This window comes from Bison bison, unplaced genomic scaffold (assembly GCF_000754665.1).
Source record: "Bison bison bison isolate TAMUID 2011002044 unplaced genomic scaffold, Bison_UMD1.0 scf7180017864352, whole genome shotgun sequence".
NCBI lineage: Eukaryota > Metazoa > Chordata > Mammalia > Artiodactyla > Bovidae > Bison > Bison bison.
The window spans coordinates 4126438-4142811 of NW_011494924.1; the positions used below are offsets into that span (position 1 = coordinate 4126438).

At 40.2% G+C, this 16374-nt stretch overlaps 1 protein-coding gene and 1 pseudogene across 1 annotated transcript in view; both read right to left on the bottom strand.

The window, feature by feature from the left end:
• KDM7A (lysine (K)-specific demethylase 7A) overlaps positions 1-9665 on the bottom strand; it is a 50480-nt gene extending 40815 nt beyond the window's left edge. Inside the window, exons 1-2 of the mRNA XM_010855024.1 lie at positions 9655-9665; positions 1989-2119 (exon numbers count right to left, since the gene is read on the bottom strand). Coding sequence (XP_010853326.1) covers positions 1989-2119; positions 9655-9665 — 142 coding nt within the window. The remainder of the gene's footprint in view (positions 1-1988; positions 2120-9654) is intronic.
• Positions 9666-11120: 1455 nt separating this feature from the next.
• On the bottom strand, positions 11121-12704 carry LOC104999373 (annotated as a pseudogene).
• Positions 12705-16374: the final 3670 nt, after the last annotated feature.

A 16374-nucleotide genomic window follows, 5' to 3' on the forward strand; every position in this document is an offset into this window, starting at 1 on the left:
CCAAGCCCACGCAGAGAGCCTGCGCTGCAATTACCGAGCCTACGCGCCACAAAGAGAGCATGCAGGCTGCAACTAAGACCCGATGCAGCCAAACAGATAAGTAACTATCTTTTTTTAATTTGTGACAATAAATTAGTCAATTATATATGTAATAATTAAACCAATTTGCTAACCTCAAATTTTATACTGCAGAACAAAAAGGATAATCTGTATTTTACAAAAAAAAAAAAATTCAATACATTTATATAGCTTAAATTGCTAAATCTCTTAGAAAATAGGTAAAGTATTAATATTTCTAACAAAACAGATAAGCAGTCAGTTGCTACTAAGTTGCTTCTGAAAAATCACTTGCCCATAACCAGAGAACACAATTTCTATTTTTAAAAAGTACTATGGAAAAACTGAATTCAAAAAAAGAGACTGTCTATGTTACCCACGTCTGACCCAAGCGTGTACAAGGTATGTTTGGGAAAAGTTAGTTCTAAAATGATTACGTCTACAGTTTTCCCCTTTAGTTTTAGGAACATAAAAATGCTAGTATGCAGTCTAAATTTTTAAGAGAAGAAATAGTTACAATATATTCCAAAGCCTTTTTAAAAAGGCTTCTCTACTCTCACATTTGTACGATAACTAATATTCCCATATATTCTGAAGCATTTGTAAGAGGCTAACAACAAAGGGGACGACAGAGGATGAGATGGTTGGAAGGCATCATTGACTCAATGGACATGAGTTTGAGCAAGCTCCAGAAGATAGTGAAGGACGGGAAATCTGGCGTGCAACGGTGCATGGGGTCGCAAAGAGCCAGACACGACTAAGTGGCTGAGCAACCACCGTCTCCTTTCCTGTGTGTTGCTGATGCACTCCAGAAGACGTGTGGCTTCCCCGCCCATGCCCTCAACCCTCAGAAAGGACAGCGCGGGCAGAGATTTGGTCTGGCCTCTGTCCTCGGGGCAGGACAGGGACTGTGGGAAGGTTGCTTCCATCACAGAGGACAGCGGGACAGGACTCTAGGCCATACTCAACAACAGGACCTAATTTGGACAACAGAAGTAATACCTTAGCATGTCAGTGCACTAATTTTTTCCTCCAAGTGTACTGCACATGTGCATTAAAGTCTTATCCTATACACTGTCCCAAATAGTACTGATTTTTTCTTCTTCTTTCAGTTTTATTGGGATATAACTGACATACAGCAATGAATAAGTTTAAGTTATACAACATAATGGTCTGACTGACATACATCATTTCATGATGACCACAGTAAGTTTAATGACTATCCATCATCTCATGTAGACACAAAATAAACAAAATAGAAAAAAAAAATTTTTCCCGTAATGAGAACTCTTAGGATCCGCTTTCTTAACAACTTTCACAAAGGACATACAGCGGTGCTGAATCACATTTACATGTTGTACAGCCCCAGGACTTACTCATCTCAGAGCTGCGAGTTTGTACTTTCTGATCACCTTCATCCAGTCCTGCCCTCCACCCCCACCCCCGCCTCTGGCAACCACAAATCTGTTCTCCTTTTTTATGAGCCTCTGTCTTTGAAACATAAATGGCCAACAACACTGTGTTAGTTTCTAGCACACAACATAGTGATTCAGTATTTCTACACATTTCAGAATGATCACCACAGTAAGTCTAGTTACAATCCTTTATAAAAAAACATTGAGAGATAAAAACAGCCAGAATCAGAAAAATTTTACTGTATTTCACTTCTCAAGTTGAAAGCTTTGAAAAATATGTATTTTGAGTGTGGAGCTTTGCAGTGGCAATAAAGAACAATAGTTTTTTTTCACTTAATGCTTTGACTTGTTAAATAAGTTAATAATTCAAACAAAAACTGCACTCTCAATATCTTCAGAAAAATCTTTCTTATATTTCTTGGTGGGTATAATATAACTAGTCAGAGTATCATTAAGTATTGTCATGTATATATTAAGTTCTAAACTCCAATTTTGATTTAAGCTTCTAGTACTTACTCAAGGAGGAACCATGTAGAAGGGCACAGTTGGGACAGTGATACAGGTCAATGTCAACGGCATGGTGTTCTTCTACTCCAACACAGCTACGGGAAAGAAATATAAGGCCAATATGTAAATTAGGTAAAAATCTTTACTTAACTATAACAGATCGGTTAGAACTTAGCTAAGAAACGTACAACAATCTCATTAACGCATTTTGAAGAGTACAGAAACACATGTAAGAATAAATTTTATTCTCTTCTCTGCATACTGGAGAAATGGCAACCCACTCCAGTACTCTTGCCTGGAAAATCCCATGGACAGAGGAGGCTGGTAGGCTAGAGTTCATGGGGTCGCAAAGAGTCGGACAGGACTGAGTGACTTCTCTTCACTTCTGCATACTGGAGTGGGTAGCCTTTCCCTTCTCCAGGGGATCTTCCCAACCCAGGGATCAAACTCAGGTCTCCCGCAGTGCAGGCAGATTCTTAACCAGCTCAGCCACAATGGAAACCCAAGAATATTGGAGTGGGTAGCCGATCCCTTTTCCAGCAGATCTTCCCCACCCAGGAATTGAACAGGGGTCTCCTGCATTGCAGGCAGATTCTTTGCCAGCTGAGCTACCAGGGAAGCCCCCTTTCTCTGCATATTTGTTGAATAATTGTGGGGGAGAATATACCCAAATATACCACTATTTGGGTATATTTGAGAAATACCCAAATTCACTATTAGCAGCAGTAGAGACATCAGAAGTATAATATATTTATAACATAATAAGTATATTTTATTTTATAAATATATATTTTATTTGTAATGTTATAAATAATTATAACATAAACCGTAAGACCCTCAACCATTATGTAAATGCTACCTGCTATGGACCCAATGTGTCTGTGTCCTTCCAAAATTCACATGCTGAAGCTGTAAACCCCACTGTGACTATGTTTGGAGATAGGGCCTCTAAGGAAGTAATAAGGGTTCAGTGAGGTCATAAGGAAGGAGCCTTAATCCAACAGGATTACTGTCTTTTTAAGAAGTGACCCCAGAGAGCTCACAAACCCTCTCTCTTTCTCTTTCTTTCTCTCTCTCTCTCTCCAATCTCTTCTCTCTGCCTCCCTTTCCTGGGTAGATTAAAACATCACCTAACTGTAAAATATGGTTGTCATCAGCCAGGGTGGCTAGCAAATGTGGGTAACATCGCTGACATGGTGAGCGCACTGAGCCCTAACAATCCTGAGTTAGGTCTCACATCCCGAATTAACCAGTTAAATTAGTTTGAGGCATTGTATCTGGAATACTCTATTCCATGGAGTATACAGCAGTAGCATTTAAATAAAGATTGAGGGAACTAGGAACTTGAAAAACTACACAGTGACATCTTGAGCACAGGAGTAGTTCATCAATGAAGACCACAGCAGCTTTGCTTACTTTCTAAGTAACTTATTAGGGTAAAATTTTACACGTTTGTGAAACTCCAGTACTTTGGCCACCTCATGCGAAGAGTTGACTCACTGGAAAAGACTCTGATGCTGGGAGGGATTGGGGGCAAGAGGAGAAGGGGACAACAGAGGATGAGATGGCTGGATGGCATCACTGACTCGATGGACGTGAGTCTCAGTGAACTCCGGGAGTTGGTGATGGACAGGGAGGCCTGGCGTGCTGCGAATCATGGGGTCGCAAAGAGTCGGACACGACTGAGCGACTGATCTGATCTGATTCCCCAAAAGTTTCAGAACAAAAACACAACCACAACTAGTACCTGAAAAAGAGCCAAAGAAGTACTAACACAGAATTTGTGGGTATCAGTTGATAGGTGTTACAGTGGAAGAGAAAATCAGTGAAATAGATGGTGGTCACATTATTCAGAATGCAGCAAAGAGAATAAGATGACAGGAAATACAAACAAGAGTGTGAGAACCATGAAGGATAAAATGAAAATGTAACATACATTTAACCAGAGCCTCAGAAGGTAAAATAGAGAGAACAGGGGCAGAAGCAATATCATGAGCTAACAGCTACAAATTTGCAGAAATAATGAAAGACACTGATCTCCAGATTTAAGAAACCTAACACCTGCCAAGCAGGATGAATAAAAAGTCAACTCACATCACAGTAAATCTGCAGAAAACAAAAGTTGGGAAATTTCAAAGCCATAAGAAGAAAAAAGCACAGATTACGTGCAAGGATGAGAGACTTCTCACAGAAATAATGAAAATTGGAACATATTAGAATACCTTCGGAGAAGGCAATGGCACCCCACTCCAGTACTCTTGCCTGGAAAATCCCATGGACAGAGGAGCCTGGTGGGCTGCAGTCCATGGGGTCGCTAAGAGTCGGACACGACTGAGCGACTTCACTTTCTCTTTTCACTTTCATGCATTGGAGAAGGAAATGGCAACCCACTCCAGTGTTCTTGCCTGGAGAATCCCAGGGATGGCGGAGCCTGGTGGGCTGCTGTCTATGGGGTCGCACAGAGTCGGACACGACTGAGGCGACTTAGCAGCAGCAGCAGCAGAATACCTTACATGTGCTTAAAGAAACTATCTGCTAACCCATAATATCTATTAACTGAGCATTCAATACTCAGTTAAAATGTGTTTCAAGAAGGAAGGGGGAGGAAAAAAGTTGTACAACCAAAACAGAGTTCACCTCCAGCCAACCCACATTAAAGAAAATGCTAATGGATGTACTTCTGGCAGGAGGAAGATGGTCACAGACAAGTCTGAGATGCAAGAAAAAATGGAAAAGCCAAGAAAAGTAGAGCAATATTTCTGATAGAATACATAGGCAAAACACAATCTATGAAACATACAAGGTTTGAACTGCAGAATTTTAAAAACACATGACCTAATGAACATTTATAGAGCCCTACACCCAACATCCATAGAACACGCCCCTCCTCTCAAGCACACACGGGCCACTCTTAAGGAGCAACCACACACTGGGCCACGGTCAGTTTTGCAGGTGTGAAGTCAGAAACTCTCTGGCCACGGTTCAATGAAGAGAGAAAGCAATGACAAAAAAGGTAACTAGAAAATCTTCATGTGTTTAGAAATTAAGAAATAATATTATAAATAAGCCAAGTAAAAAGATAAATCGTAACAAAACCCTAAAAATTATTTTGAGCTGAACAGTAATGAAAATGCTACATAACAAAATTTGCCAAATGCAAAACTTGTAAACAGAAATATATAACTTTAAATATATGCATTACGGGAAAAAGAGGTTAAAATTAATGAAGTAATAAAATCTACCTCAAATAGTAACAAAAAGAATGGCAAAATAAACCTTAAACACACAGACAGAAGGAAAACTAAAAGAGCAGAATTGATGACACAGAAAACAAACATACAATAGAGCACTGTAGCCAAAAACTGATTCTTTGAAAAGACTTATAGAATTGCCAAACCTCTGGCAAGCTTATGAGCAATGAGATAAAACATAAATAACCAATGGTAGGAATGAAAAGAGGGAGAAAACTATAGATTCTATAGATACTAAATGTAAAAGAGGGTATTATGAATGATTTTATGCTAAAAGATTAGAAAATATAAGACAGGCAAACCTGAGTCACAAAGAAAAAATATTTGCATAGTCCTAAAATTGTTACTTATAACATTAAAAATGATCCCACCCTCAAAAAAATCCCAGGCCCAGATGGGTTCACAAGAAAGTTCTATTAAGTATTAAGGGAATAAATAATTCCAATATTATAACTTTGCACCAGCAAGTAGAAAAAAAGGACTTACTTTCTAACTCATTTTATGATAACATGACCTTGATATTAAAACTTAGAAAAGATGATACAAGAAAGAAAAATTATAAGCGACTCTCATTTGGAAATATCAAGTTTGGTCTATCTCAGGAATGCAAGGTGGTTTTAACACTAAAAAAAATTTAATCTGTGAAATGTGCCACATTAAACAGATTAAAAGAAAAACCCACATGACCATTTAAAAAGAAACAGGACAAGTATTTGATAAAACATCTACTTCTGATTAAAATGCAAACAAAATTCCTTAGAAAATTAAGACAAGGATACTTACTAAATATTACTAATTATATTATTACTAATTATAATATTACTAATTATCATATTACTAATACTTACTAAAGGATTCTTATAAAACTCCTAAGCAAATAACATTAGTTTCAGGACTTCCCAAATAAATTAATAAATTAAAAAAAAAATCAAATTAAACATAAAAATTAAATATCCCTAAACCAAGAACGTTATTTCAGATCTTTGAGTAGATCTAAAAGGAACTATCACATGCGTTTCGGTTTCCTCTCTCAGAAGGAAGGATACCCCCACCCCTCAGCCCCATTAACAGAATTCTACAGTCACAAAGGCTTCCTTGGTGGCTCGCCTGCAATGCGGGAGACCAGGGTTCATTCAATTCCTGGGTCGGGAAGATCCCCTGGAGAAAGGAATGGCTATCCACACCAGTATTCTTGCCTGGAAAATTCCATGGACAGAGGAGATTGGCAGCCTACGTACAGTCCATGGGGTCGCAAAGAAGTCAGACATGACTGAGCGATAACACTGTCACTTTTCTAAGTCCCTACAGCTGTAACAGACGTGTTAAGAGCACGTGCAGTACGGCACATAAGATGCAGAACTCCGAAAGCAAGTTTCCTAAGAATAACTTTCGGTCTCCTTTAGTCTCTCTCTCCATTTCTCTTACAAAATCTTCCTTCATATACAAACTGCTCCATTTTTTCCTAATGGCAACATGTTCAATGTTTCTTAGACTATTGTGAGTGTGTGTGTGGAGGGGGGTGCCTTCCTGTGGGGGTGACAGTCTGACCTTTGCTGACTAGCTTCCATCTACAGAACACTCTCTGTGCCTTTCGGTAAGTGGGACAGTGACAACTTTAGCACTTTCTATTGTCTTAACCTTCTGAAATTGTTGCTTAGCTGGCTTTTTTGTGTGTGTGTGACACTTGACAAGAACAGAATTGAATTAATGACTAACCAGGATTCCCTGGGATCTGCCAAATATCCTTTTTTTTCCTCCTGATAATGCTCCCATTTATATTCCTTCCTCTCAATGTTAGAAGAGTTGGAGGCCAAATTTTTAAAGATCTTCCTGCCAGCAGACTTCATTAGATATTCCTCTTGCTTCAAATCCTCTCCCCATTCCTCACCAAGCAATCTTACAGTCCTCTCCTTGGTGAAACTTCACTCAATCACCCCACAGAAAGTTCTGCAACACTTTATTCACACACATCTCTACTTGTGGATATCTAACACTGAGCTGTTTTACACACCTTACTTCCTGACTTGAGCTCAGACTTCTCCCAGGATCACTTACAGTGCCCTCTCAACATGATGATCCCAGTAAATTTTTGATTATTAACTGTGCTGAAAACTTATCTGAAAATTGATCCATTGTGGCAAAGTTTCAGGCAGGTTAAAAATATATATATATGTCTAGCTTGAATTTCTGAAGAATTTGGTATAGGAACTAAAGGCAACACAGTCTGTAAAAAAAAAAAAAAAAAAGTGGGGGGGTGGACAATCTTTCAATGTACGATTTAGTAGATTTCTCATCCTTCCTTAGATGGTAGAAGGATGCAGTAATGAAATTCATTCATTTAAAATTTTGCTTCATTGCAAGTTTTCACCTGTGTTTCAAACGTTCACCCTTCTACCCAAAACTAATTTTTACAACTTCTCCATAAAGGACTGAGTCATCCATTGTGCAAGCCCTAAAACCTCACAGTAATATCACCAAAGGGGCTGGGGAGTGGCCTTTGAGATTTAACTCCAGGAGTAGAGAGGTTGGTTTATAACCTACTCTTCCTATTTCCTTCCATATAACTCTGGAGTCAGCTGAAGCCTTGGGACAGCTATAAGCCAGGCAAGGACTACCCAGTCCAGTTTCAAGTCACCAGAAAAACAGGGGTCAATTGGCTTGAGTGGGATGCACAGATTTTGGAATCAGGAAAACCGATCTGATGTCTAGCTCCAGTAGTTTTGACTTTGAGCAACATTTTTAATTCCTCTGAGCAGGAATTCCCCTGGGACTAAACAGGACAATGCAGGTAAATATGTAATGCATATGGCTTAGCATATAATAAGCAATGGTACAGTAAATACATTAATAGTAACCATTAACATTATTATGCTTCTATTAGGTACCGATCACAGCTCATACAGCTCTGGGCTTATTACCTATGAGGTCTGAGCCCACACAGGAAACTTGGCCTCATGATTAGGCTTAATATTTTTTCCTTCAGTGATGTCTCTTCAGAGTACACATTAGACACTCAAATGGCCATTCTTAAAAGGAAAAAGAAGATCATTCTTTTTCAATTTTTAACTACGTTTTGATGGCTGAGTCCTCTGGAGTCAGTCTACCTATGTTAAAATCCTGAACTATGTACAACCATGTACAGACCTGGGTAACTCTCCTTGTCTGTTCTTTGACTGTAAGGATGGAAATGACAGTATCTCCCTCAAAGTTAAGCAAATTAATTAAGTTAACAAACAGAATATTTAGAATGAAACTGTAGAACAATTGTTTTGCAGGTCCAAAAACCTTACTTTGCTTATTGATTCTGGCTTAACAGGTTGACATTCCTGCTAAAACTATACTAGAATGCCAATAGCCATTTTCACATCTAAACTACGTTTTATGCAGTGTTTTAACCCTAAGATACTTTATTATCAGGTATCAGCTAAAGCAAAAATTTGTAATTTGCATGTATGAAATATTTTCACTGAAAATCAAACTGGCAATTTTAAATTAAATCTTTGGTTCAGAAAAAACCAACTCCTGTTATTCTCTTGCATATAAACTGTGTTCATAAAATTAAGTGCTTTTCCTTACAAGTTGAGCATGACATTGAAGATTTTATTTTTGACACATCAAAGCTATTTACTGGCATATTTTGTGCTTAACTATATTTAACAAGGATTTTGAATGAAGTGCATACTGAACCAAATTCTTTCAGTTCATAATAATCTCAGAAAAAATGTGACACTCTTCCTGCCTCTAACAGTTGGCTCATCCTTCCAACCGTCCTAACGGCTTCCTGAGTTATTTCCAGCCAGCTAACTAAGAACATTCAGGTTACCAAGGGTGAGGGAGGAAGACGATATAAAAAGGAATTGAACAGGGATTTCTTGGTGATCCAGTGGCTAAGAGTTCATGCTCCCAATGCAGTGGGCTAGGGTTTGATCCCTGGTCAGGGAACTAGATCCCATGTGCTGCAATTAAGACCTGGTGCAGTCAAATAAATAAATAAAACCTTTTTTTTTTTTTTTAAAGGAATTGAACAAAGAACATGACAGGAAAATAAGAGGGACTGAAGAACCAAGAGACGAGCTCACGGATACAAAACACACCCTTCAAAAAAGTGAAAATCCTGCTGGTATCCTTCTAATAAAACTTGTACCAGGATGAATGTGCGAAACATACACATCAAATATAATTTACGTTACACTATTTACCCCCCAGAGCGCAGAAAACATGCTTGTCACTGCCCGACACCTTTAATACATAGAGGCGGCGATATAAATGGTAAACAAAGGATCTTTGTGAAAGTGGCTCAGTCGTGTCCAACTCTTTGTGATCTGATGGACTATACAGTCCACGGAATTCTCCAGGACAGAATACTGGAGTGGACAGCTGTTCCCTCCTCCAGGGGATCTTCCCAACCCAGGGACAAAACCTACGTCTCCCTCATTGCGGGTGGATTCTCTACCAGCTGGGCCACAATGGGAGCCCAAGAATATGGAGTGGTAGCCTATATCGTCTCAGCGGGCTTTTCCAACCCAGGAATCGAAATGGGGTCTCCTGCTGTGCAGGTGGATTCTTTACCAACTGACTATCAGAAAGAAAAGTACTACTGTACTTTTCAAGGTACTATAAGATTAAAAATGTTTATTTTTGTGTTTAGCTTTTACGTATTATTTGTGTGAAAAGTATTATAAACATATTACAGTACAGTGCTGTGTAGCCAACTGTGTTAGCTGGGTACCTAGGCTAACTTTATTGGACTTGCAAACAAACTGTACTTATGAACCCGCTCCTGGAAAGGAACCTGTTCCTATTAATGGCACCCCACTCCAGTACTCTTGCCTGGAAAATCCCACGGACGGAGGAGCCTGGTAGGCTGCAGTCCATGGGGTCGCTAAGAGTCGGACACGACTGAGCGACTTCACTTTCACTTTTCACTTTCATGCATTGGAGAAGGAAATGGCAACCCACTCCAGTGTTCTTGCCTGGAGAATCCCAGGGACAGGGGAGCCTGGTGGGCTGCCGTCTATGGGGTCACACAGAGTTGGACACGACTGAAGTGACTTAGCATAGCATAGCATATGCTGTTCTACTCTTTAGCAATCTGCTTTTGGCTTGTCCGGCTACGTGTTGGGTATGTCTATAGTGGCTAAGGAAAGCTATAATGCAAACAGTGCCCAGCAGATTTGCTACTTCACGGAGATAGACTATACTTCTATTTATAACCAGTGAAAGAGCAAATAAATGCCATCCCAAAATGAATATTATTTGAGAATTTAGTAAGAACTTTGTAAATCATCCTGAGGGAGGAAAAACTTGTCATGATGATAAAGGATAAACAGAAACAATTATATAAAGGTATGTTTAGAAATGTCCTTAATAAAGGAAGAATTAAGAACTATGCCATGAGTCTATACATTACTGCCTTCATGTATGTTTTAATAATTAATTTAATGAGAAATTTAAACTCCACATCTGCAGCTATAGGATTAAAAAAAATCTTGATTTCATAAATGCCTTCGTGTATTTTTCACTGATTTCTCAGTTCAGTTCAGTTGTTCAGTCGTGTCCAACTCTTTGCGACCCCATGGACTGCAGCACACCAGGCCTCCCTGTCCATCACCAACTCGCAGAGTTTACTCAAACTCATGTCCATTGAGTCAGTGATGCCATCCAACCAGCTCATCCTCTGTCGTCCCCTTCTCCTCCTGCCTTCAATCCTTCCCAGCATCAGGGTCTTTTCAAATGAGTCAGTTCTTCCCATCAGGTGGCCAGAGTATTGGAGTTTCAGCTTCAGCATCAGTCCTTCCAATGAATATTCAGGACTGATTTCCTTTAGGATTGACTGCTTTAATCTCCTTGCAGTCCAAGGGACTCTCAAGAGTCTTCTCCAACACCACAGTTCAAAAGCAATCAATTCTTCAGTGCTCAGCTTTCTTTACAGCCTAACTCTCACATCCCAATAACTAAAAGTAAAAACCATACAAAAATCTGTCCTAAAGCAACTTGAATCTAGAAGTATGAGAAACATTTGCAGAGTTCAGTTCCTTGCTGAGAAACCACAAGATTTAAGGAGTTAACATCTAAGAAAGCTTTTTCTAAACCCATTTAACACTCGGTCTATCTGTGGGCTCCAAGCCTGGCTATGCATTAGAATCTCCTGTGGAGCTTTTACAGGCTGTGCGAGGCAGCCTTTCAAAAGAATGAGGCAAATCTGCAAGAAGGGATATGGAAAGATCTCCAAGACATGCTGGAAAGCAACAAAAGCCAGGTGCAGAAGAGTACGCCCCCACCCACCCATGCCTGCATGCCTGCAAATGCAGAGTACAATGTGTGGAACCATCTGCAAAAAAAAATGTGTAAGAGAAAAAATGGATACAGAATGGAGGGGAGGGACAATTGCTTTCACCATGCAACTTTCAACATCTTTTTACTGTGTTTTTTTTTTTAATTATTATTTTTGTTTTGCTTTGATAGGAAAGTAGGATATACTGGTGGGCACACGTAAGGAGAGGACTGTGCCAGGCTCTCATGAGCGCAGGGCCCACCATTTGTCCAGGGAACATGACCAGGGATGTATTTGACTCCACAGCCACCCTGGATGGGCTGCTTTTCTATCGTGTTTTCAAATTCACTGGCATTATACTTGGTAAATCTCCACTTCTTGGAGATGTGGATCTTCTGGCAGCCAGGGAACTTGAACTTGGCCCTAGGGAGGGCCTTACTCACATGCTCCTTGTTCCGCAGCTTGGTGCGGATGGACACCATGACTTGGCCAGTGTCGACCCTGGCCACTGTGCATACCTGTCTGGAGCCCATTAGCTCCAGCAGAGCATAGCGTCTTGTTCCTGTGGATAACATGGAAGGGGTGGAGCCACATTTGGATGTGAATGCCATCTTTGCCACTGCTTTTCACCATGTACTTGCTGGCACAAATACGGGCAGCCTCCAGCGCTTCAGAGGAAAGTGGCTCCTACGCATCTGACACTGTGGCCACAGAGTGGGAACTCAGCTTCTTTTGGCTTCTTCTGCCCCAGGTCAAAGATGCGGATCTTAGCATCACGGACACACCTCGACCGAAGCCAGACTTTGAACAGAGCTTGTTCTTACAGTACACCAGGAGGGGCGGTGGCCATGGTGACACCAGGATCTTCGGGGAAAAGAGCTGCTTATTTTTTCTTAAAAGAAAAAAATACATTCTTGAGCCCCCACCTTAGATCTACAGGGAAAAGTTAATGGGTGGTACCTAATAATCTTCATTTTTAACAAGCTCCCCAGGCAATTCTTTTGCTCAGTAGAGAAATGGCAGTTAAGGAACTATTGATCTAAAGCCCTAGCAGAGAGGCTAGGGCGATGCCTTATTCACAGTTGCTTCCTGTGAAAACTCTGTTACTCCAATTAGACTTCACATTTCTTAAAGATATGAGTAATAGTTGCTTCTCTTGTGGCTCAGCTGGTAAAGAATCCGTCTGCAATGCAGGAGACCTGGGCTCGATCCCTGAGTTGGGAAGAATCCCTGGAGAAGGGAAAGGCTACCCACTCCAGTATTTTGGCCTGGAAAATCCAGGAGGATTCTCATGGACTATACAGTCCATGGGGTCACAAAGAATCTGACATGACTGAGCAACTTTCACTTCACTTCACTAATAACTTAGAATTTCCTATTCTCCTCTGATCTACCTAAAGCTGACTATACAGTAGATGCTCAAAGAATATTTACTGATTGACAGAAAGCAGAAATTCCAAGCACATTAGAGAGGCATTAGTTTGGGCTACTATCCTGGCCAATATTCTAGGATACTCAAATTAAATGTGAATTTTGCAGATATAAAGGGATAGAAAACAGATGTGATGGGGAAAAAATAAATAACAGATGACTTTTTCTTTCAAGATCTTATTTTGAAATGTCCATACTTTTTGTTAATGAAAAAGAATGTAGTATTATTGGATGTTCAAATTTAGTCATAGGTATTTATAACCATATTGTGCAAAAAAGGATCTCTGTTCATTACAGATTTATATATTATGCCCATTTATTCTGTTCTCCTTTCTTGTAGCTTCTAAGTGTTCCTATCTTAATTTTCCAAGTGGGGTTATCTACTAGAAGAATACATAGATTAAATAGATTATAGGTTGAAACAGATTTTTAAAAGATGAACCAATAGCCCAGCTCACAGTTCTGTTGTCCACTGTGAGTATGGGAAGGAAAGCTATATTTTCTAGGGCCTAATGTCTCGTCAAGGCTATGGTTTTTTCAGCAGTCATGTATGGACGTGAGAGTTGGACTGTGAAGAAAGCTGAGCACTGAAGAATTGATGCTTTTGAACTGTGGTGTTGGCGAAGACTCTTCAGAGTCCCTGGGACTGCAAGGAGGTCCAACCAATCCATCCTAAAGGAGATCTGTCCTGGGTGTTCACTGGAAGGACTGATGGTAAAGCTGAAACTCCAATACTTTGGCCACCTCATGCGAAGAGTTGACTCATTGGAAAAGACCCTGATGCTGGGAGGGATTGAGGGCAGGAGGAGAAGGGGACGACAGAGGATGAGATGGCTGGATGGCATCACTGACTCGATGGACATGAGTTTGAGTGAACTCCAGGAGTTGGTGATGGACAGGGAGGCCTGGCCTGCTGCAATTCGTGGGGTCGCAAAGAGTTGGACACGAATGAGCAACTGAACTGAACTGAATGACATCTACAGAAGATTTAATGTATAAAGGGCTAAAAAATCACACCCTGGGATAAAATACAACAGCAAGTCATAAACTTTTATATTGAGGACACTTCAGTGATGAGTCAGCTACAAAGGACAGGAATCAACTCAAGTAGATCCAGTGCCCTAGTAACCTTTCTCCTCTTGTTAACAGTCTTCAGTGCCCAAACCTAAGGGAAGAGATTACATGCAGAGCCAAGCCAAGAGCAAGGATTCATCTTAGAGAACTTCCTGTTGGAACAGAAACAAAAGTTTCTGAGAGGTCTACTCAACACCCTTAGCAGGCTTTTTCATTCTCAGTGAAGAATGAGTCAGAGTAGAGGTTTGGATCATGGAAACCTTGACATAATCCTTAACAAGTATCCCTACAGGAAGATTTCAAAGAACTTCAACAAAATTACAAATCAGAAGTACTCAACAAAAGCAAAATGGGTGGTGCTGAGTTGTCCAGAAAAGTCAGCAGCAAATAGTGCACCATACTATTTCAAAACACATTGTAAGAGCAAAGTGTAAAGTCTGTAATATGCAGGGATTTTTACCTATTAGATCCATTCTGAAGAAAATGTATTATTATAAGTTCCTCAAAGTTCATTTTGTAATTTTTCTTTATTTCCACTAGAGGTCAGATGATAGATGATTGGCAAATACAAGAAAAATCCAGGCAGTCCTTGCTTTGCACGGTAGTGTGGGACCATAAAAACACTTAGACAAGTTGAAACCACACAAAGCTATCTTAGTAACCGTTGGGAAAATCACAACTGTCCCTTGAGCTTCAAAAATGTTGTGAAAACACTCTTACTGTTAATTGTAATGTATAGAGAAATGAAAAATTAGTAAAACATTTATTTAGTACACTGTAATTTAAAATATGATGCTCTTAAGTGTACCTTCACTGAGTGCTTCTGGCTGCACATCCAGAGCCTCTCAAGGGGCGGCAGGGTCAACACTCTTACCGTCAGTTACTCATTTTACTATTTCATTTATGCTCAATTTAAATTTCACTTCCAGAAACATCACTTTTTGTTCTTTGCCGGACTTTCGTCTTTATTGACCACTTCCCTCTTTTGATCACCCCACTTTGTATGTAAGATGGGTAAGATGTCGGCTTTATCGGTGGGAAAGCAGGATGCAGCACAACACCCTTTCCTGTCTGGGCATGAGCTGAAGGACAGATGCCCAGCTGTCACTGACATACTGACCTGCTGACCTGCAAACTGAAGAGCTAGCAGCAAACTCTGTTCTTTATTTGCACAGTTAATATATCATGGTGGCCAAAATTTGAATCGTGTTATTGGGGGCCTGGTATTTAACTAAACCATGGTGATACAGTGATGTAAGGAGAAATATATATTTGGTCTTCCTTCCTGGTTCCTTGCACAACAGTACCTAAAACCTTTGTAAAGTTCCTGAGTGACAGAGGAGCGTCTTTTGTTATTCATAACAAGCCCCTCTCAACCACACTTGAGTTTATGCTAATACGGTGACCCTGGACGGGACCATGGATAGCTTCACAATGGTCAAGTTGCCCAACCGACTGTGTGTTTAGAGATTTAGAGTTTTCAGCCCATGTCCAACCTTCAAGGAAGGGAGAGAAGTTGGAAATTAAAAAAAAAAAAAAAATCACCAATGGCTAATGATTTAATCTATCATATCTACGTAGTGAAGCTTCTATTAAAAACCCTACCCAAAGGGTTTGGAGTGCTTCAGGGTTGGTGAATGCATTTAGGGGCCAGAAGAGTGGCATATCCCCAATTCCAAAGGGACAGAAGTATGTGGGACCCTTAGGACCTTGCCCTATGTACCTCTTCATCTGGTTATTCATTTATAACCTTTATAATATCCTTTATAATTATATAAAGAATAGCACAAAGGGAAGTGCTTCCCTGGGTTCTGTGAGCCATCAGAGCAAATTATCAAACCTAAATAGGGAGTCATGGAAACCCCCAATTAGCAGCCAAGTCAGACAGAAATGGACATAACCCACGAATTCACTATTTGTGATTGGTGTCTGAAGTAAGGGGAGCAGATTAGTTGGACTGAGCCCTTAACCTATGGTGGTGATGTTGTATAGGTGCTAAGTCATGTCCAACTCTTTGCAACCCCATGGACTGTAACCTACCATGCTGCTCTGTCCATGGGATTGTCCAGCCAAGAATAATGAAGTGGGTTGCCATTTCCTTCTCAGATGGCATCTTACCGACCCAGGGATCAAACCCGTGTCTGCTGCATGGGCAGGCAGATTCTTTACCACTGAGCCACCAGGGAAGACCCCCAAATATGGAACATTTCACAGTTAACCTGTGGGGTCTACTCTAACTTCAGGTGATCACTGTCAGAGTTGAATTAAATTGTAAGACACCCAGTTGGTGTCTACAGAGAATTGAGTGTAGAAAACCCACACATTTGGTGTCAGAAGTGCTATAACCAGAGAAACAGTTTTCCTT